The 21,339-nt window shown below is 43.4% G+C and overlaps 1 protein-coding gene across 1 annotated transcript; it reads left to right on the top strand.

Moving 5' to 3' along the window:
• Nucleotides 1-10,355: 10,355 nt before the first annotated feature.
• PCBD1 (pterin-4 alpha-carbinolamine dehydratase 1) lies at nucleotides 10,356-19,497 on the top strand. The gene is made up of 4 exons (XM_007478195.3): nucleotides 10,356-10,888; nucleotides 15,782-15,913; nucleotides 17,136-17,216; nucleotides 18,940-19,497. Exons 1-4 carry the CDS (start codon nucleotides 10,886-10,888, stop codon nucleotides 19,036-19,038), a joined length of 315 nt encoding a protein of 104 aa, XP_007478257.1. The 5' UTR covers nucleotides 10,356-10,885; the 3' UTR covers nucleotides 19,039-19,497.
• The last annotated feature ends 1,842 nt before the right edge of the window (nucleotides 19,498-21,339 follow it).

The following is a 21,339-nucleotide window of genomic DNA, read 5'->3' as shown; positions in this document are numbered from 1 at the left end:
TGGGAGCTGACTAAGACCACCAAAGACCTACCCTGAGAGCAGCTACACCTGAAATCCTGGCAGGCAGGGGAGCACAGACAGTTGGCACTCCCAGAAAGGTAGCACAAGGAAGAGCCGGGAACAGCAGAGGCTACAGAGATTTGAGAGCTTGCTTCAGGCAAAATCCTTGCTTCTTAACTCCATACACAGAGAACCTGCCCATCTCACTCAGATTTCTGACTAAAAAGGGAAGGTAAAACCTACAGAGTAATGGCAAATTGTGCACAGGATCAAACACCCTCCAAGAAAAACAAACAAACAAAAAAAAGGCAGTGACCCTTGAAAATTTTTAGGGAGGAAAAGCTCAGTCTACAGAGGAAACACAGGTGGAAATTCAAACAAAGACAAAAACCTTCTAAAAAATGGAAATTTTCCACAAGCTCTGGAAGAATTTAAATTGGAGCTTATTAAAAAAGACAGAAGCCTTCTGGCAGGAGAAGTGGGAAATGGTTCAAAGAGAAAATAAAAAAATTATAGCAGAAAATCAAAAGATTAAAGCAGAAAACCAGGCCTTAAGAACCAGAATTGAGCAACTGGAAACCAAAGATCTTGCAAAACAGCAAGAAATAATAAAGCAAAGTCAAAAGACTGACAAAATAGAAGAAAACATAAAATATCTCACTGACAAGGGGACAGATCAGGAAAACAGAGGAAGGAGAGACAATTTGAGAATCATTGGTCTACCTGAAGAGCCAGAAATGAACAGAAATCTTGCCATCATACTACAAGAAATCATCCAAGAAAACTGCCCTGATGTTCTTGAACAAGGGGGGGGGGGGGGCAGAGAATAGACATTGAAAGAGTTCATAGAATACCCTCTACACGAAATCCTCAAAAGATTACTCCCAGGAATGTAATTGCCAAATTCAAGAGCTTTCAAGCAAAGGTGAAAAATTCTACAAGAAGCCAAAAAGAGAAAATTCAGGTACCAAGGAGCACCAATCAGGAACATACAAGACCTGGCAGCTTCCACACTAAAGGTCCTCAAGGCCTGGAACATGATATTCAGAAAGGCAAGAGAACTGGGTCTTCAACCAAGAATTACCTATCCATCAAAACTGACTATATACTTCCAGGGGAAATGTTTTTTATTCAAAATCTCTTCTTTAAGGGCTACAATTAAATCAAATTATATATATATTAATATATGGGGAAAATGTTATTTGTAACTCAAAAATTTTATTCATTATTATTATTATAGTAATTAGAAGAATGACTCATAGGAAAAGATTGGGGCATTAAGGGCTATAAGATATATAGATATAGATATATACACATACATACATACATATATGTAAAAAATAAAAAGGGAGGGGGGAATAGAAGATGGTACCAAGAGTAACTTGAAGAAATAATAGGATAAGCTTTTTCACACAAAGATACACATGGGAAGGGGAGAGGAAGAATTATAAGAAGGAGAGGAAGAGAGTGCTAATAAGTAATACTTAGAACTTTCAGTGAAATCAATTCTGAGAGGGAAGAGCATCTAGATCCATTGGGATAATGAAGTCTATCTTATCCTACAGGGTAAGTGAGAAGGGAAAACTAAGGGGGGGGAATAAAAAAAAAGGGAGGGAAGGAGAGGGGGGAGGGAACTTAACAGACCCTGAAGAAAAAAACAAGAAGGGAACAAAAAGGGAGGGACCAGAAAGGGAAGCATATCAAGGAAGGGGATTAGGGGGGTTGATTAAAAGTAAACCACTGTTTTAAAAGGATATAGCAAAAGAAGAAAGAACAGAACTAGGAGAGGATATCAAAATGCTAGGGAATTCACAAGTGACAATCATAACTTTGAACGTGAATGGAATGAACTCACCCATAAAATGTAGATGAATAGGAGAGTGGATTAGAATCCAAAATCCTACCATATGTTGTCTACAAGAACACATGAGGTGGATAGATACTCACAAGGTCAGAATTAAAGGTTGGAACAAGACCTATTGGGCCTCAGCTGATAGAAAGAAGGCAGGAGTTGCAATCATGATATCTGACAAAACCAAAGTAAAAATATACCTGATTAAAAGGGATAGGGAAGGTAAATACATCCTGATAAAAGGGAGTATAGACAATGAGGAAATATCCCTAATCAATATGCATGCACCAAATGGTATAGCATCCAAATTTCTAAAGAAGAAACTAGTAGAATTGAAGGAGGAAATAGATAGTAAAACTATACTAGTGGGAGACCTGAACCTACCTCTATCAAATTTAGATAAATCAAATCAAAAAATAAATAAGAGGTAAAAGATGTGAATGAAATCTTAGAAAAATTAAAGTTAATAGATATATGGAAAAAATAAATGGGAACAAAAAGGAATACACATTCTTTTCAGCAGCACATGGTACATTCACAAAGATTGACCATATACTAGGTCATAAAAATATGGCAAACAAATTCAGAAAAGCAGAAATAATAAATGCAACCTTCTCAGATCATAAGGCAATAAAAATAATGATCAGTAAGGGTATATGGAGAGCCATATCAAAAATTAATTGGAAATTAAATAATATATAAGCTATCACTCATATATTCATATATTATATATTAAGTAATACAATTATATATATTAAATAATAAAGAGCTATCACTCTTTGCAGATGATATGATGGTCTAATTAAAGAATCCTAGAGAATCAACTAAAAAGCTAGTGGAAATAATCAACAACTTTAGCAAAGTTGCAGGATACAAAATAAACCCACATAAGTAATCAGCATTTCTATATATCTCCAACACATCTCAGCAGCAGGAATTAGAAAGAGAAATTCCATTCAAAATAACCCTAGACAATAAAAAGTACTTAGGAATCTATCTGCCAAGACAAACACAGGAACTATATGAACACAACTAAAAAACACTTTCCACACAATTAAAACTAGATCTGAGCAATTGGGAAAGCATTAACTGCTCAAGGGTAGGATGAGCTAACATAATAAAAATGACCATCCTACCCAAACTTATCTATTTATTTAGTGCCATACCCATCAAACTTCCACAAATTTTTTTTACTGAATTAGAAAAAAAACCATAATAAAATTCATTTGGAAGAACAAAAGGTCAAGGATATCCAGGGAAATCATGAAAAAAATACAAAGGCAGGTGGCCTGGCAATACCAGATCTCAAACTATACTATAAAGCAGTGGTCATCAAAACAATTTGGTACTGGCTAAGAAACAGAGAGCAGGATCAGTGGAATAGACTTGGGGTAAGTGACCTCAGCAAGAGAGTCTATGGCAACCCCAAGATCCCAGCTTTTGGGACAAAATCCACTATTTGATAAACATTGCTGGGAAAATTGGAAGACAGTGTTGGAGAGATTAGGCTTGGATCAACACCTCACACCCTACACCAAGATAAACTCAGAATGGTTGAATGACTTTAATATTAAGAAGGAAACTATAAGTAAATTAGGTGACCTTTGGGAAGGGAAAGATTTTAAAACCAAGCAAGATTTAGAAAGAGTCACAAAATATAAAATAAATAATTTTGATTACATCAAATTAAAAAGGTTTTGTACAAACAAAACCAATGTAACCAAAATCAGAAGGGAAATAACAAACTGGGAAACAATCTTCATAACAAAAACCTCTGACAAAAGTCTAATTACTCAAATTTACAAAGAGCTAAATCAATTGTACAAAAAACTTGTTCTTCTTGGTGGTTGAAGGTTGTATTTCCTGGGCATTTCTGGCCATCACTATGCTGGTTTTTCCTTCCCTTTCCAGTCAGAAGTCTGAGTGAGAAGGGCAGGCTCTCTGTGGAAAGAGCTATGTGATATGGAAATTACTTTAAAAGACTGATATATATTAATTTAAGGTCACCAAGGAATTCAGCTATGTAATTCCTAAATGAAAACTCAAGTCAGCAGTCAACCTTTTATGGAGTTTTTAATTACCAACAGTAGGAAGAAAGGTGAGAGAGAGAGAGAGAGAGAGAGAGAGAGAGAGAGAGAGAGAGAGAGAGAGAGAGAGAGAGAGAGAGAAAGGGGAGAGAAGGGAATAGGTCTTAAATACCCACTCTGCTTAGGCTGGGCCAAAGGCCCAAGGCCTTGGATAGCCGAGGCAAAGAAAAGAGATCAGTTCCTATCACTCACATGACCAAAAAGGAAAAACAGTCTGAGGGCCTCCACTCCAAGCACCAGGCAGCAACCACCACACTCTCCTTCACCCAGGAAGTCCCCAGACTCCTCAGCTGTCCTCTGCCTCACTTCCTGTGTCTCACCTGTGCCAATGGTGGCTCTAGCTTCACCCAGGACCGCCCAGAGGTCTGTCCCCTTTGCACATGTCTGTTGAAGGTCATATTCTCAAATAATTAAATCTTGAACTTTGCTGCAGCCCTTTCTAAATCCTGTTACCTTGAGTAGGGTGGAGATTGTAGTTTCCAAGACCTGATTCTGTCATTCCAAGTATCTCTATTGTTATTGATCAGGAAATAGCCAAATCCCATCCTGTAAAGAATGGTTTGAACAGGGTTGAGTAGTTTTGAAATTCACAGCTAAGAAGTGTGGTTTTTTCCTGAGGCCACCTTTCAAGTCTCTGTGGTTTCTACTGTGTGATTCCCCTCTCTGTTCTATCTTCTCACCCAAGGTCCTCACTCTTCAGCTTCCTGAGGTCTCAAATCTAACTATTCTCAGGGGTAAATCCCTGGTGTTCTTAGTCAGCTGTCAAGGACCTAGAGATTTCCCTTCACTCACTCTGATTCTGGCTCCATAAGTGGGGTGGGGAAGGGTTGATAAGCTCAAGTTTTTCTGGGAGGTATTTCACCCCCTTATATTGTGGAAATGCCCAAATTCCATGTCCCTTCAATGCTGTGCCCTACTGTGGAGTCCCTTCATTCATCTGAACTTGGGTTTTTTTGGCCTTTTGAGGTCATCTTTATCAGTTGATAGTGAAGAGAGGAAGAGTCTTGCTTCTATGCAGCAGCCATCTTAACCTAGAAGTCAAAAATAACAGTTTAAAAGACAGAATCTCCCATTTGGAAAAAGAAACACAGAAATCACATGAAGTAATAAGCAAATTAAAGACCAGAATTGACCTATTGGAAGCCATGAAAAGCAGGCTGGACCAAACCAAAAATGAAAATCAAAAGATCATAGCTGAAAACAAGTCTTTAAAGATTAGAATTGAGTAAGTAGAAGCTAATGATCTCACAAGACAGCAAGAATTAATAAATCAAAAGAATTGAAAAATAGAAAGAAACATGAAATATCTCATTGAAAAGACAACTGACCTGAAAAGCAAGTCCAGGAGAGACAATTTGAGAATCATCATTGGCCTATCTGAAAACCTGGGGGGGGGGGGAGAAGAGAATGGAAAAATTATCCAAAAAAACTGCCCTGATATTCTTGAACAAGAGGGCAAAATAGACATTAAAAGAGTCCATAGATCACCCTCTACATTAAATCCTCAAAAGACAAACCCCAGGAAAGTAATTGCCAAATTTGAAAGATTCCAAGCCAAGGAGAAACTATTTCAAGGAGCCAGAAAGAGAAAATTCAGCTATCAAGGAGCACCAGACAGGATTACACAGGATCTGGCAGCCTCCACACTAAATAAACACAAAGCTTGGAATATGATATTCAAAAAGGCAAGAGAATTGGGTCTACAACCAAGGATCATTTACCCATCAAAATTGACTATATATTTCCAGGGGAAAGTATGGGAATTTAACAAAATAGAAGATTTCCAAGTATTCCTAAAGAAAAGACCAGAACTAAACCAAAATTTGATATCCAAATACAAAATTCAAGAGAAACATGAAAAGGTAAAAAAAAAATTTACAGACTTCTGTAAAGTCAGATTGTTTATATTCCTATATGGAAAAATGATATTTATAACTCTCAAAAATTGTTTTCACTATCATAGTAGATAGAATTATTCATAGGTAGAGGCTGGGGTACTAATTGGTTTAAGATGATATGTAAAAAGGGGGAAATAAAAGATGGCACCAAGAGAAACTTAAAGGAAAAAGAAAAATAGGATAAATTATACCACATAAAGAGGTGCTTGGGAGGGAGAGGGGAAGAATACTATTGTAAGAAGGAGAAGAGAGTGGTAATAGGTAACACTTAAACCTCACTCTCATTGGAATAAATTCTGAGAGGGAAGAGCATCTAGATCCATTGGGATATAGAATTCTATCTTACCCTAAAGGAAAGTTGAAAGAGAAAAACCAAGGGAGGTAGAGGGATGAGGACCACCAAAAGGGAGGGAAAGAGAGGGGGGAGGGAACAATAGACCTTAAAGAATAATAAGAGGGGAATAAGAATGGAGGAGATGGGAAAGGAAGTCAAATAAGGGTGGGGAATAGGGGGACTGATTAAAAGCAAAACACTGGTGTAGAAGGAAATAGTAAAAGAAGAAAGGGCAGGACTAAAAGAGGAAATCAAAATGATGGGGAAAACACAGGTGGTAATCATAACTTTTAATGTGAATGGGATGAACTCACCCACAAAATGTAAGCAAATAGTAGAGTGGATTAGAAACCAAAATCCTACCATATATTGTCTACAAGAAACACACATGAAGCAGATAGACACACATGGGGTAACGGTAAAAGGCTTGAGCAAAATCAATCTAATGGGCATCTACTGAGAAAAAGAAAGCAAAAATCACAATCATGATATTTGACAAAGCCAAAGTAAAAATAGATGTCATTAAAAGGGATAGGGAAGGTAAATACATCCTGATAAAAGGGAATATAGACAATGAGGAAGTATCACTAATCAATATGCATGCACCAAATGGTATAGCATCCAAATTTCTAAAGAAGAAACTTGTAGAATTGAAGGAGGAAATAGATAGTAAAACTATACTAGTGGGAGACCTGAACCTTCCTCTATCAGATCTAGATAAATCAAAACAAAAAATAAATAAGAAAGAGGTAAGAGATGTGAATTGAATCTTGGAAAAATGAGAGTTAATAGATATATGGAGAAAAATAAATGGGAACAAAAAGGAATAAACATTCTTTTAAGCAGTACATGGTACATTCACAAAGATTGACCATGTACTAGGGCATAAATTGCAAACAAATGCAAAAAAGTAGAAATAATCAATGCAACCTTTTCAGCTCATACTGCAATAAAAATAATAATTAGTAAGGGTACATGGAGATGTATATAAAAATTCACTGGAAATTAAATAATATGATTCTTATTGAAGAGAATGACAATGAGGAGACATCATATCAAAATCTATGTGATACAGCCAAAGCAATACTCAGGGGAAATTTTATAACCCTGAGTGCATATATCAACAAATCAGAGAGGGAAGAGGTCAATGAATTGGGCATGTAAATTAAAAAACTAGAAAGAGAATAAATTAGAAATCGCCAAATAAAAACTAAATTGGAAATCCTAAAAATTAAAGGAGAAATTGACAAAATTGAAAGTAAAAGAACTATTGAATTAATAAGACTAGGAGCTGGTACTTTGCGAGAAAAAAAAACAGAAGATAATAGTTTTTTTAAAAAAGGATTCATGTACCCTGCATTAAAGTAGAGAAGATTCTTGTACTGGATAGGAGGTTGTACTAGTTCACCTTGGAAGACACTTTTAATTTCAAAATTCTAATATTCTTGGTCTTCTCCACTCCCCACTCTATCCCATATAACCCTGCATTATCTCTGAGCAGAGCTAGATAGTGCCACAATTTACACAGTCCTAGAAGTCCTGAAGACCTGAGTTCAAATCCCACTTGACATACTTATTAGCTGTCTGACCCTGGCCAAGTCACTTAACCACTGACTACCTCAGAGACCAAAAAATAAAAAAATCAATCTTTTTTTGGCTGTTGTGTCACACTGTTTATTCTAATAGAACTTGTAGTCTGCTAAAACCCCAAGATCTTTTTCATATACTGGTATCATCTTCTTCATCAACATTCATGTGATGTGCCTGAATTCATACAAAACACTTTATTTTATAGATTATCTCATTAGCTACTTCATGAAAACTCTGGATTAGGTTCTACAATATGTTATCTACATTTACAGATGAAGCTCAGAGATAGTATTCTGAGTGACATAGGTAGGCTGGATTTGAACTCAGGGACCTACTACACAGGATAAAGTTAGACAAATCAGGTCTTAAGGGGAAAAACAGAATAAAGGAATAATTTCCCACAAGTGGTGTCATTCTAGGTAGATTTCTTGAAGGAGGTAAGTTTTGGAAGGGGTATAAATCCAAAATGGCCCCAGGATAACAGTTTTAATGTCTTACTCCCACTCAGGGGAAAATTCTATTTAGAAAATCAGAAGTTTTGGGAGGTAAGTTAAACTCAATAGTTAACCTATTTGTGAGAGTTTCATTTAGTTGGTTGAATTGGGAGGACAGCTAGGTAATATAATGCTCAGAGCACTGGACTTGAAGTCAGGAAGACCTGAAACTCTTATTAGCTGTGTGACCCTGGGCAAGTCACTTAACCCTGTTTACTTCAGTTTCTGAATTTGTAAAATGAGCCAGAGAAGGAAAGACAAACCACTTCAGTATCTTTGCCAAGAAAACCCCAATGAGCTTATGAAGAATCAGATATAACCAAAATGACTAAACAAGAACAACAAGATCCTCTTCAGCTCTACAACTTAGAGAATATATAACATTGCTAAAAAATACTCATAGCACCATGTTCTAAGATCTGGGCTAGCAAAGCTCAGGCAGATCTGGATTCCCACCCCAAAAGATGAGACAGGAGACATGCCCACCCATTCTAAGGTTTAAAAAAAAGGGCTCTTGGCCCCCAGAGGTTTATATTTCATCAGATAAAAATCTAAGCAGTCACAGGGGTAGAATTCTCTGATGACCAAAATATGTACAATTTATTAAAAGTTGCATGACAATATCTTCTTTCCTGTATACTTTCCCAACTCCATGTCAGTGCTATACTCTACAGCTGCCTACCTTGCCTACCCTTAATCCCTGCTCCTGGCCCTGGGAAGCACTGTGCCTTGGCTCTCTATGGTACCCTAGTTATAAGATTGCAAGCAAAGGAAGAAGGCCAGTTCCTAGAGCTCAGGATTCTAGGCACAAGTGAAATGAGGTGGGGGGGGGGTGATAATCCTGACAGCTAGAGTGCTAAACCAAGAGTCAGAAAGATCTGAATTCAAATCCAACCTCAGATCCTTTGTGATCTTGGACAAATCATTTAACCTCTATCTCAGACATGAGGATACTAATAGCCCCTACCTCCTGGGAACAGTTGTGAGAGCCAAATGAGATAATATTTGCAAAGCATTTTGAAAACCCTAAAGTACTATGTAAATGCCAGCTAGGATTATTACTCTTCTTATCACCATCAAGAGAAAAGAGGGCAACTAGGAGAAGTGAAGGACGTCAAGACCATGCCAGTGAAGGAAATGAGGCTCTTTCTCCCAGAAAGTATTGCAGAGAGGATAGAACATGGCAGCTATCTTTGAAGGACAGTCATGTGCAATAGGAACAAGGGGGAAATGCTGGGCTTGATCTCCTGGGTCCTCAAGATAGCCTCAAGATCGATGGTGGAAAAAGGAAAGAGGCCAATTAAGTGCTGATCAGAAAAAGGATTAGAGCTGTCCATGTTGGAAAGGGCTGCCATGGCAGGCAGTGGACTCTCCACCACATTAAGTCAGGTGACTAAAGAGCCACTTGTCAGGTCTGTTACAACAGAGATTCCTTTGGGGTGCAGAACCTCGTGCCTCAGAGATTTCTGTGGTTCTGGGTTCCAGTTCCCATTCAATAGAGCCTGGGGAGTGTGGTAGCATTCTCCACACCTGCACCCTCCCAAGAGGCTTAGCTCCAGTCATGGATCAATGGAGGAGAAATTAAAAATAGCTGATATTTGCAAAGCACGTCACAGTTGACAGAACACATTCAAGTGCCCCACTTCATTTGATCCTCACCATGCTAGAAGGGAAAAAGAAGACCCGTGTTTTACATAGTTGTGTCATTTTCCTCACAATGACCTATGAGAAAGGGGAGGAAGTAGGATTATCCCAAGCCTACAGGATGAAGTGACTTGTCCAGAGTCACACAGGTATTAAGTAGCTGGCCTAGGATGCAAATCCAGGAAGAAATGTGACATCCCTAGAAAAGGCAATGAGCCAAAAGTCAGAGGGACCTGATTTTTTAATGGTAAAGAACCAGGCTAGTTTGCTGTGTGACTTTGGCCAAGTTGCTTCCCCTCTCTGGACCCAATTTTCTCCTCGGTGAAAGATTAGAGTTTGGATGAAATGGCTTGAGGCACCGCCTTGCTCTAACGCTCTGTGATCATTATCTCTGGGAAAGAGTAGGGGCTGTAAATGCAGGCTGAGCCCTCCTCTGTTAAACATTAACTCAGGAGAGGGCAATGGGCCCGCTCTGATTTCTAGCCGAGTTCCTTGTTTCTCCCCTTAGGTGGGGAGGGGGGGAAGTGCGGGTTCTGGAAACTTTGATCAGGAAAGGAGGGTCTTTTTTCTTACTTAGAAAATAGCGGAGGTCCCTCAAGGAGTTGTGATAGGGACAGGAGAGTCCATCTTGACACTAGTCATGTAAATGGGAAAGAGTCTAGGCTGAGCTGGAAAGGCGGAATGGCTTTGCCCCCTTACCCACCCGGGCCTTCTCCCCACCCCTCGGTCGATCGACATCCCTCCCTCTCTCCCTCCCCTGAGAGCTGGACTTGGCTGGCTAGGACAGGAGAGGAGCCAAACAGCTGTTGGCCGAGGCTGGGTGGATTTAAGCCCTTCGCCACGCCCCCTCCGATCAGAGCCGCCGCCGCCCGGGAGCTTTGGCCTCTAGCTGGTTGAGCCTCCCTCTCTGGGCCAGTCCAGCCCTTCTGGGCCTCCGCCATAGCCCGTTGCCCGCTGGGAGATTCTCTCGTGGAGCCACTTCTGCCATGGTAAGAGCCGCTGTGCCGGGGAGCGGGGAGCCTCGGGGAAGGGGCCAGACGAATTAAGACGCAGGATTCATGTCCTGCTGGGCCAGAGCCTCGGAGGGCTGGGAGACAAGGCAGAACAGTCCAATCCATCAGTTAATCAACAGCTTGCTTCCTTCCTGCAGATAGCTCCTGGGAAGGGGGAGGGGGAGCAGCGGGGCCCACAGAGTTCCTGAAATCCTGGAGGTCTCCTCGTGGAGCCCAGGCGGAGAACGACAGTCTTGGGGGGCGGGGACCCTGGCTAGGCGTGCTGAGAGGGGTAGAGCGCCCTGGGACTTAAGGCTGGTTTCCTCTCTCGTGGCGTGGTCCAAGGGTAAATCGTGCCACCAGGATCCCCACCTGACTCCCTGCGGAATGACCGTGTACCCGAGATCAGTAGGGAAGAGGTGGTTACATGACCATGCAGGTGCAGGGTGGTACTGACAATCGGGAGGAAAAAAGAAAAAGGCAAGACGAGAGAGGAAAATAGGCAAAGCCTATCCCTTGGAGGCAGAGGTCCCGAGTTCAAATCTCAGCTCTGCTACTTAGTACTTGTATGATCTTAAGTAATTCCACCCCTCTCTGCTGGGTCCCAGTTTCCTCATCTGTAAAGGGTAGATTCAACTAGCCTGAGATCCTTTCCAACCTTAAATCTGAGATCCCTAAGGATATGTTTGGGGAAGTTGAGAGAAGCGGCAGATCCTGGCTCTTAAGGAGGGAGCGGCCAGGGTCTCTGTGAACCTGATGAAAGTGCCTTCGGGACACTAAGAGGCAGCTGGGAGATATTTTCCTGCATGGGTTTGCAGTGGTCCAGTCACACCAGCCGGGATCAATCTCATCTTCATCCATGCCATGTTCTATGGAGTTCAGAGACTGGTGGAGTAAAAGGGGAGTGGGGAGGAGATGAATGGATATAGGAAGTCACATCTGCAGGAAACTGCCTCGAAACAGGCATTTGCTTACTTAGAAGGTTTAATCAGAACTTTTTAACTAAAAGGAACCCTAGAGATAATTTAGCAAAGCCTTAAAATGGGAGGGGAGAAGGGATCAGACATCGACAGGGAGTGAGAGGGTGGTCCCTACTGACTAAGAGTGTATGTCCTATTGGGAGAAATAGGGTGGCATGAAGGATGGCAGGGGGAGAACATTTTTTCCCTCCAGCTTTTCAGTCCAGGATGCTAGACTAGGGGACAATTGACAGGAATTCTCCTTGCCAATGTCATCACTCCCCCTCCTTTAACCTGCAGATCAGAAAGGTGTAGGTGTTGTTGAGGCCACAGCATCTGGGCATCTGGTGGGAGAGAGACCCTTTCTGAAGAGAAGCCATCACACCCACTCCAAGGCCATCCCCAAGTCCTGTCTCCCCACCTCCACTCCCATCCTCACCCTCCAGCTGCTAAAGGACCAGACAGTAGATATTAAAGCTCAGCCTGACAATGATGTCTGGTTGCCAAGATACTTGGATGGAGCTTATCAGGCAGCCAGAAAGGGCAGGAGTGATGCTTTCTAGATTTCTGTTTACTCTGAGTCTTTCCTCCCACCGTAATGTTCTACCACCTCAGCAGCTATCCAATAGGAAAAGGAGGTGGGTAGGGGACAGAAGGATAATTCAATTCAACAAACATTTACTTATCCCCAACTATGTGCAAGGCACTGTGGGGGATACAGAGACTGGCAAGGCACATACCTGTTGTAATAATGTTATAACCTAGTGGATGTGCCAAGACTTCTGGCCACTCACACCCCACAAGGTTCATCTCACGTCCTGCCTCCTTGAGGAAGTCTTCCCTGATAAAAAAAAAAACAACAAACTTCAGCCATCACTGATCCCTCCTCTTCCGAAAGCCCTCTTGGCTCTTTGTGTCTACAGGAAACATCTTGGTCCATTATTCTAGCCTGTTTAATCCAGTCCTTCATGAGCATATTGATCTCTGTGTCCAGCGTCCAATAATATTATTAGCTTCTTGAGGGCTGGGAGCATCTCTTATATTTTCTTTGCCTCCTACATGATGCCAGTAACTAGGGAGTCCCCATGGTACCTGGAAAGAACTCTGGGCTAGGACTCAGAGAACCTGGCTCTGATACTCACTGAATAGAGATCAGCCAGAAAGGACAAAAATATTTATTAAACATCTACTATGTGCCAGGCACTGTGCTAAGTGCTTTACAATTACTATCCCATTGAATCTCACAGCAGTCTTGGGAGATAGGTGCTATTATAATCTCCATTTTGTAGTTGAGTAAAACTGAGGCAAAGGAGCAATGACTTACCTAGGGTCATACAATCTGAGCCTGGATTTGCTCCAGCTCCAGGGCTCTATCCCCTGGGCCACTGATGCATCTAGCTTCCTTAGGCAAGTCTTAACCTCTGTGAGCCTCAAGTTTCCTTATCTAGAAAACTGGTTGAAAGGGTATATATGGGGAGGTAGAACTAAGATGATCTCTAAGGTTTAAACCTATGATCCTATGATCTAAGAATCACTAATGGAACTGATCTGCATTAATGATCAGTGAGAGGAGTTCTGATCATAAATAAGTCACTTTCCTCACTTGATTTCTCTTAGCCTCAGTTTCTCCATCTATACTAAGTGAAGGGAGACTAAATGGCCCCCAAGATCCTCCTTAGCCTATGGTTCTAGGAAATGAGGGAAAGAATGAACTGGAAGGAGAGCTAGGTGGATCAGTGGATTAAGATCCAGACCTAAAGACAGGAGGTCCTAGATTCAAATATGACCCTAGATGATCCCTAGCTGTATGACCCTGGGCAAGTCACTTACTCCCCATTTCCTAGTTCTTACCACTCTGTTGCCTTAGAAACAATACTCTGCATCAATTCTGACAGAAGGTAATGGTTTAAAAAAGAAAAGAAAAGAAAAGAAAAGAATGAATTGGAGCAGGGCAGATTACCACCATGGCTGACCATCCGGAGCTCCCTCCTTCCTTAAATGTGTGTGTTGTCTCTAGTTTGTATCCTGCTTTCCTGGCTTCTTAGAATAAGAGCCCTTTCGCTTGGCTTGGGCTGGCTTGGGCTGACTTTGGGTGAAGGGTCCATTGCAACAAAAGTTCTAACTTCACCAGATTTTGGCTCCTTTCCTGAGAAGGAATCAAAGACAGACCTGAAGCAGGAAGGTGGCTTGCCTAAGGGGACCCAGCTGGTAAAGGGACTTCGAGTTGGGCCATAAGAGGATCCAATTGAAGATGGCATGATAGCTGCCCCGAGGCTCTATGGAGGGCTGCCAGATATGGGCAGACTCATCCTGCTTGACTCCAGAAGGCTGCAGGAGAAGCAAGAGGTGGAAGCTGGAAAGAGTCAGATTTCAGCTCAATGTGAAAAAAATTTTTTTAAAAATTAGAGTTATCTGGAAGAAGAATGAGCTAGTGAGCTTACCATCACTTCCCAGGAATACCTGTTAGGAGGCAGCATTGTAGAGGGGATTTCTGTTCAGGATTAGACTCCATAGCCTTAAAGGACCTGCTAAAGTCCCAAAGGAAGTAGATGGTACAGTGGATAGCGTATTGGGTCTGCAGTAAGGAAGACCTGAGTTCAAATGTGACCTCAGACGCCGACTAGCTGTGTGAGCCTGGGCAAGTCACCTCACCCTGTTTGCCTCTGTAAAATGAACTGGAGAAGGAAATGGTGAACCATTCCAGTATGTCTACCCATGGGGGTCATAAAGAGTAAAAAAAAAAACTGAAATGGCTATACAAAAACAAAAGGTACCAAAGTCAATCAGGAGATGGACTAGAAGAAGAATCCAGGTCCTCTAGCCCTTCAACCCCATGTTCCATCAACCTTGTCCCTTCTAGTTTTGTTGTTGTTGTTGTTGTTGTTTAAACCCTTACCTTCTGTCTTAGAATGTAATGTTAAGTATCATTTCCAAGGCAGAAGAGCATTATGGGCTAGGCAATCGGAGTTAAGTGACTTGCCTAGGGTCACTCAACTAGGAAGAGGCTGAGGCCAGATTTGAATCCAGGACCCCTGTCTCCAGATCAGGCTCTTTATTCATTAAGTCACCTAGCTCTCCAATGCCCTTCCAGTTTTGGAAATTCCTGAAGTGATCTAGAAACTTGTCCTTGTGGTTTTGATGGTGCAAGGAACTCCCAAGAGAGGAAGCACCCTCCACCAATGCAGGTTGGCACTTTTTTTTTGTCACATGAGTGGTAGAGAGCTGCATAGGCTACAGAGAGGCTCTATCTTGCCTCAGGATTCCCCCAAACAGTATGTTCCATTTGGGGCTTTTTTCTCCTTCTGGCTGTGCTTTTGATTCTCTGGACTTTATCACTAAGATTCAGTTGCCTTGGGGGCAGATGGGTGACTCAGTGGATTGAAAGCCAGACTTAGAGATGACAGGTCGTGGTTCAAATTTGACTTCAGACACTTCCTAGCTGTGTGACCCTGAGCAAGTCACTTAGCCCCCATTGCCTAGCCCTTACCACTCTCTGCCTTGGAACCAATACATAGTATGGGTTCTAAGATGGAAGGTAAGGGTTTTTAAAAAAACAAAAGATTCTGTTGCCTTTTCCCTCTGGAACATCTCTTCATTGGGCCAGCTCCCTGCTCCCAATGGTGAGCTCCTTCTAAGGGGCCGCCATTTTGGGAACTGGCCCAGCAGCCATGTTTCATTCTCCTCCTGACTGCTCAGGCACGTACCTCCCTCTCTGCATCCCCATTTCTCAGCCCCCTGTTTCAGGTTGTCCTCCACCACTGGATCATAAGAGCCTTGCCAGCAGGGCCATCTTTCTTTTGGCCCGAATGGGCATTCCCAACACTTAGCCCTCGAGAAGCCATAGTTGCCAGAGGCTCCCTGATCTCCGAGGTCTGCTCTCTTTCTACCACGGTGCACCGACAATACTTATCGCTCTGGATTTTTCTCCCAGGCAGGAAAAGCTCACAGACTGAGTGCGGAGGAGAGAGAGCAGCTGCTGCCCAACCTGCGTGCCGTGGGCTGGAATGAAGTGGAAGGCCGAGACGCCATCTTCAAACAGTTCCACTTTAAGGACTTCAACCGGGTACAGATCCCCCAGAATCCCTTTAGAGGAGAGTTTGTCAGGAAGCTAAGGAGCTGCCCAATCCCAGAAATGCTCTCCCCTCACAGGGAAAAAACAGGGTCTGCATGGCCTGACCCAAAGAGCTGAGCCCATACAGGTGACTCAGAGGAGACTGGGAAATCCCCTCGTCTTCAATTATAATAGCAGTTGACATTCAGATGGGGGAATTGGGTAGTGCAGTGAAGAGAGCACTGCGTGTGGGATGAGGAAGACTCATCTTCCCGAGTTCAATCCATCCTCAGGCACATAAGAGTTATGGAACCCTGAGCAAGTCATTTAACCATGTTTGCCTTAGTTTTCTCATCTGCAAAATGAGCTGGAGAAGGAAATGGCAAACCATTTCAGCCAAGAAAATGGGGTCATAAAAACTCAGACATGCCTGAAAATAACTGAACCAAACGAGCCGCTAGATGGTACAATGAATAGAGTGCTGGACCTGAAGTCAGGAAGACTTCTCTCCCCGAGTAAATCTAGCCTCAGATGCTTACTTAGTGGAACAAATCTGGGAGTCATCTAACCCTGTTTGCCTCAGTTTCCCCATTTGTCAAATGAGATGGAGCTGGAAATGGCAAACACCAGTATTTTTGTGAAGAAAAGCCCAAAAAAGGTCATAAAGAGTTAAACACAACTGAAAAACTAAACAATGTGTAGATAGCACTTTAAGGTTTACCAAACACTCTGTTCTCTTAGCGGATCCTCATGATAACCTTGGGAGGTCAGTTCTATTATTAACCATTTAACAGATGAGGAAACTGAGGCAGGCAGAGGTTAAGTGACTCACCTAGGATCATGATGCTAGTAAATGTCCAAATTCTAATTCCAACTCATCTTCCTGATTCCAAGCCCAATATTCTATCTACTGCATCATTTAACTGCCCATCTCAGAGGGGATCGCCCTGCCCAGTCTGTCTCCTTTAGCCAGAGGACTTTCCCCCATCATTCTGTCGTGGTCTTCCGGGGCTTTCCACCTCAGGTGAACAGGGTTGGTGGTGTTTCCTCCTCAGTGTGTCAGAGAAAAGCTGATACTTCAAACTTGAGTTTTGTGGCCGTTTTGAAGGTTTTTCAGCCCATCTCCCTGCCTCTGAGGAGGTACCCCTTAAAATGATCCAGGCTAGAGAGACGTCTGTTTGTTCCCATGGCCCTGGGAGAAGGCTAGCTGGGCTCTTGTTTCTCCCTCCCCTAGGCTTTTGGGTTCATGACAAGAGTCGCCCTGCAGGCTGAAAAACTGGACCACCACCCGGAATGGTTTAACGTCTACAACAAGGTGAGCCGTGCTCCTCCATCCCTCCCTCGCTCCCCCCTCTGCTCTCCCAGCCAATGCCCGGGTCACTTTGAAGCCCTGACTCCTTAGAACCTACCTTGACCCTCTCTGTCCTCCCTGGCAGGCTATGTCACTGGGAACGGCTTTTGTATTCTTCCCCAGGTCTTTTCTGCCCCACTAAATTGAACTCTGTTAAAGCAGGGTTGTCCCACGGTTATCTTTAAAAATTGATTCTGGATAGCCCAAGTCTGCTGGGCACACAGTAGGTGCTCAAGACTTTTTTTTACATCTGGGTCTGATTTCAAAGGAATATGGGAAACTTCAGGTGTGGAAATGCCTTCCACTAATGGAGATCAGAAACTTATCATCGCAGAGCTACCCAAAAGCAAAGAGGGCTCATCCTTGGCATTCTTGTACTCCCAGCATCCAGCACAGTGCCTGGGAGAGAATAGATGCTTCATATTAATGGACTTGTGGGGTATCTTGGTGGCTCAGTGGATAGAAAGCCAGATCTGGAGATGGGAGGTCCTGGGTTCAAATATGGCCTCAAACACTTCCTAGCTGTGTGACCCTGGGCAAATCATTGACCTCTGCTGCTCTTTCGCCTTGGAACTGATACTTATTATTGATTCTAAAACAGATGGCAAAAGTTTAAAAAATATATACTTATTGACTCAAACCCAGGCCTCAATTTCAAAGCTAGCATCCCAGGTTGTATTTCCCTCAATACTGGTTGACTGACAAAATGAGATCCAAAGTGCCCCTAGGAAGTAAGCAGTGGATATGGAATTCAGCCCAGGTGTAAGTCTCCTTCCCAAGACGCTTGATGGAGCACCGTTTGGATGTCACCGGAGTTGGCTGCTATTTTTCAATTCTGATCTCTTTCCTCTCCCTCGAGTTCTCTAATATAACCCATTCTTTTTGCACTCGCTCCTTATTTAGATGTGAGCTTCCTGTGGCCAATTAGCAGGAAAGTTAGGGAAAAGGTGTGGGTCTCTGTCTGGCACCTGGGCATGGGTTCAATGCTAACTGTGGTGGCACAGGGTACCCAACACCTAAGGAGCCCTCAGGTGCGTTCATCATAGTGAGAATGTTAAAAATAGTAAGCCCTGGGTCCATTAAAAATCAGAGAGAAGATTCAGCAAAGGATTTGTTGACTTCTCTTATTTTAAAAATCCTCACCTTCTACCTCGGAATGAATTCTAAGATAGAAGAGACACAAAGCCTAGGCAACTGGGGCTGAGTGACTGGCCCAGGGTCACATAGCTAGGAAGTATCTGAGGCCAGATTTAAACCCTGGTCCTCTGGACTCCAAGCCTGGCACTTCTATCTGCCCTGCTACCTAGCTGCCTCTAGTTCTATTTGTTTGTCTGTTTGTTTTTTATTATTAAAAGTTTTTTAATTGAACCACCTTTTCACAAATCCATTTCTGAAACAAAACCCAACAATAAAATGTTATAGGAAGTAGGGAGAAGAATAGAAAAAGGGTAAATCAAAGTAAGATAGGAGCATAATTCTAGTTCTATTTTTTAACAGACTTGAGAACAGCTGCCTAAAGCAAATCTGTCAAGAGTAGCAGGTGTTCCTGGGCTCCAGCAGACGGTTGGTGGGCTACCACCTTTTACAAGGAATCCTGGGCACATACACGTCTTCCCTTTCCAGAGAAGCTGTGTGCCTGTTACTCCAATCCAGAATAAGTTGGCCTTTGATCTCTTTTTTTCCCCAGGTCCACATCACGCTGAGTACCCACGAGTGTGCAGGCCTGTCCGAGAGGGACATTAACCTGGCCAGTTTCATTGAACAGGTGGCTGTGTCTCTGGCATAGACCTTCACCCGTTCCCTCACTCCCTCAGGAGGAAGATGGGGGCCATGTGGGGAGAAAAACCCAGGAAGCCTTACCCAATGGATCAGAACCCAGTTATAGAGAGGGTTGGTGGGGAATGGACAACACTTGTGATGCGAAAGGTCCCCTTGCTCTCGGCACCAGACCCCACCATCATTGCCCATTTCTAACCTCCCCTGGGCTGTGTGCAGAAGCTGTGCCAAGTCCAGAGCAGCCAAGTCTTTTCCCCTTCTAAAGGCCTGGGAACACCACCATGAAGGGATGGTTTCCCATAGTGGTTTGCTCCTGCTGGCCTCTTTAACGTTTCGCCATGAGCTATTGAAAGATCCCTTGGAGTCAGCCAACAGGGTCCTCTCCCCTGTCCCTGGAAACCCTTAAAGAAGAGCCCAATTGTGATGGACAACTGTGAGCTCCCCCTCAAATAAAGCTGTGTAACCCGCCTTTCTGGAGGGGGCTCCCAACCCCCATGGAGTATCTCCTCAGGACTCAACTCAATTCTGTCCATGAGCAGAAGCAGACAGTGAGCTTTCAAAGTCATCACTTTGGAAGCAGGGCCTTTGGGAAGAGGCTCCATGAATCTACTCTGTGCCAGGGGGTGCCAGGAAATCCTGTGATCTTGGGCACAGGTCATCTCAGATGGCTTCCCCAGGCTGTAACGGCTCCCAAGAGCCAGTCCTTGGGCCCAGCTGGCCCAATTTGACTTGCCCTCTGTGGGGCAGACAGGGAGATTGGTCAGGCCATGAGGTCTAAGAGAAAGTGCATCCCACTAAGAGCCCTGGCTGAATCTCTCCTCTACCACTAAGTGGGGGACCCGAGACAACTCCCTGGACACCACTGAGTCCCAGATTCCTCATGTGGGCTAGTTGAGGACTGACTGCTGAGGGGCCAGCCTCCCACAGTGGAAGGGGTCTTGGTGGTGGGGCACTGTCATCGAAATGATGGATGGGACACAGCTTTCACATTCAACTCGCAGCATAGGTTTCACAGGGCAAACTGCTCCGCCTTGGCTGAGGTCTGGCTTTATTTTATACCCTTATGATCACACATCTACTTGGCACACAGTTTCATTCTCAACATACATGTTTCCCTGGAACCTAACAACAGACAGGAAGCCTAGGGAGATAGTCAATGAAATACTATTCCTAAGGGCAGGATCAGTGGGTAGAATCAACATGACCCAGATATTGGTTAGGGAATTCAGAGCACAGATTTGCCATAAGTTTTTATGTCTAGAAAAGAGGGTCCTATCTAAGTGAGTATATAAGAATCCTTAGGTTTAATTTTGTAAGTGGGCTCCCCTGGTAATATCCTGGGGGGATAGAGTGAGACATCTGTATTAACCCTGCAAACATGTTGCTCTCATCTATTTTTCCTGGGGCTAAGTAAGAATAATAATCATAGCAATTCCAATAATAAGGAGATGTTAAAAAGGAAAGTCACTTAGGGGGGTTTCAGTGGGTGTTTCCATCCTTCCTGGGGGCTGCTTTGCAGTCCCCGATTTCCATGTGGACCGTGTCAAACAGCATGGTCTTTGATGGCTCCTGGCATGACCCCTTCCAGTGTGGGCTCTGGCCCAGGGTACAGCTTCTCTGTAGTCCTGCCTTGCAATGATGGAGTGGGAGAGGGGACTCGGGTCAGGGGGGATACCACAATAAAGGAGAGGCAAAAGGCTGGGCTATCACTTCTTCGACCTGAGCAGTCAGTCCTGGTGGCTTCTTTGGTTCCTTTCTCTGGACAGGGCACCTTTTCTAGAGAATGCTATTCATACACCACTCCCTAGAACACTAGCCTTTTCCACTAGCTGGACTCCCAGAGATGCCAAGCACCCAAGTAGGAGTTTTCCCTTCCAGGGCTGAAGGAGGGAAGGGAAAGATGGCACAAAAGAATAAGGGGAAGGGAGCTTCCAGACTCTGCATCCACAGGTTCCATCCTGCCCACACCCCACCCCCCAGCTGCGTTACTTGGAAAATATTCCTGGTGGGGCCAGTTAGACTCATCTTCCTGAGTCTAAATCCAGCCTCAGACACTCAGTAGCTGTGTGACCCTGGGCAGGTCACTTCACCCTGTGAGGCTCTGTTTCTTCATCTATAAAATGAGCTGGAGAAGGAATAGTAAACCCCTCTAGTGTCTTTGTCAAGAAAACCCTGAATGGAATCACGAAGAGACAAGATACAAATGAATGAACAACAAAATTCCAACATCCGCGAGCAAGGAAAAACCATGGTGTTCCCTGATCTCACTTCAGATTTTGTGTTCACCTTCCCAATTCTGGCCTGGATTGTG

Source organism: Monodelphis domestica, chromosome 1 (genome assembly GCF_027887165.1).
Source record: "Monodelphis domestica isolate mMonDom1 chromosome 1, mMonDom1.pri, whole genome shotgun sequence".
Taxonomy (NCBI): domain Eukaryota; kingdom Metazoa; phylum Chordata; class Mammalia; order Didelphimorphia; family Didelphidae; genus Monodelphis; species Monodelphis domestica.
This window is presented reverse-complemented; position numbering and strand designations above follow the sequence as displayed.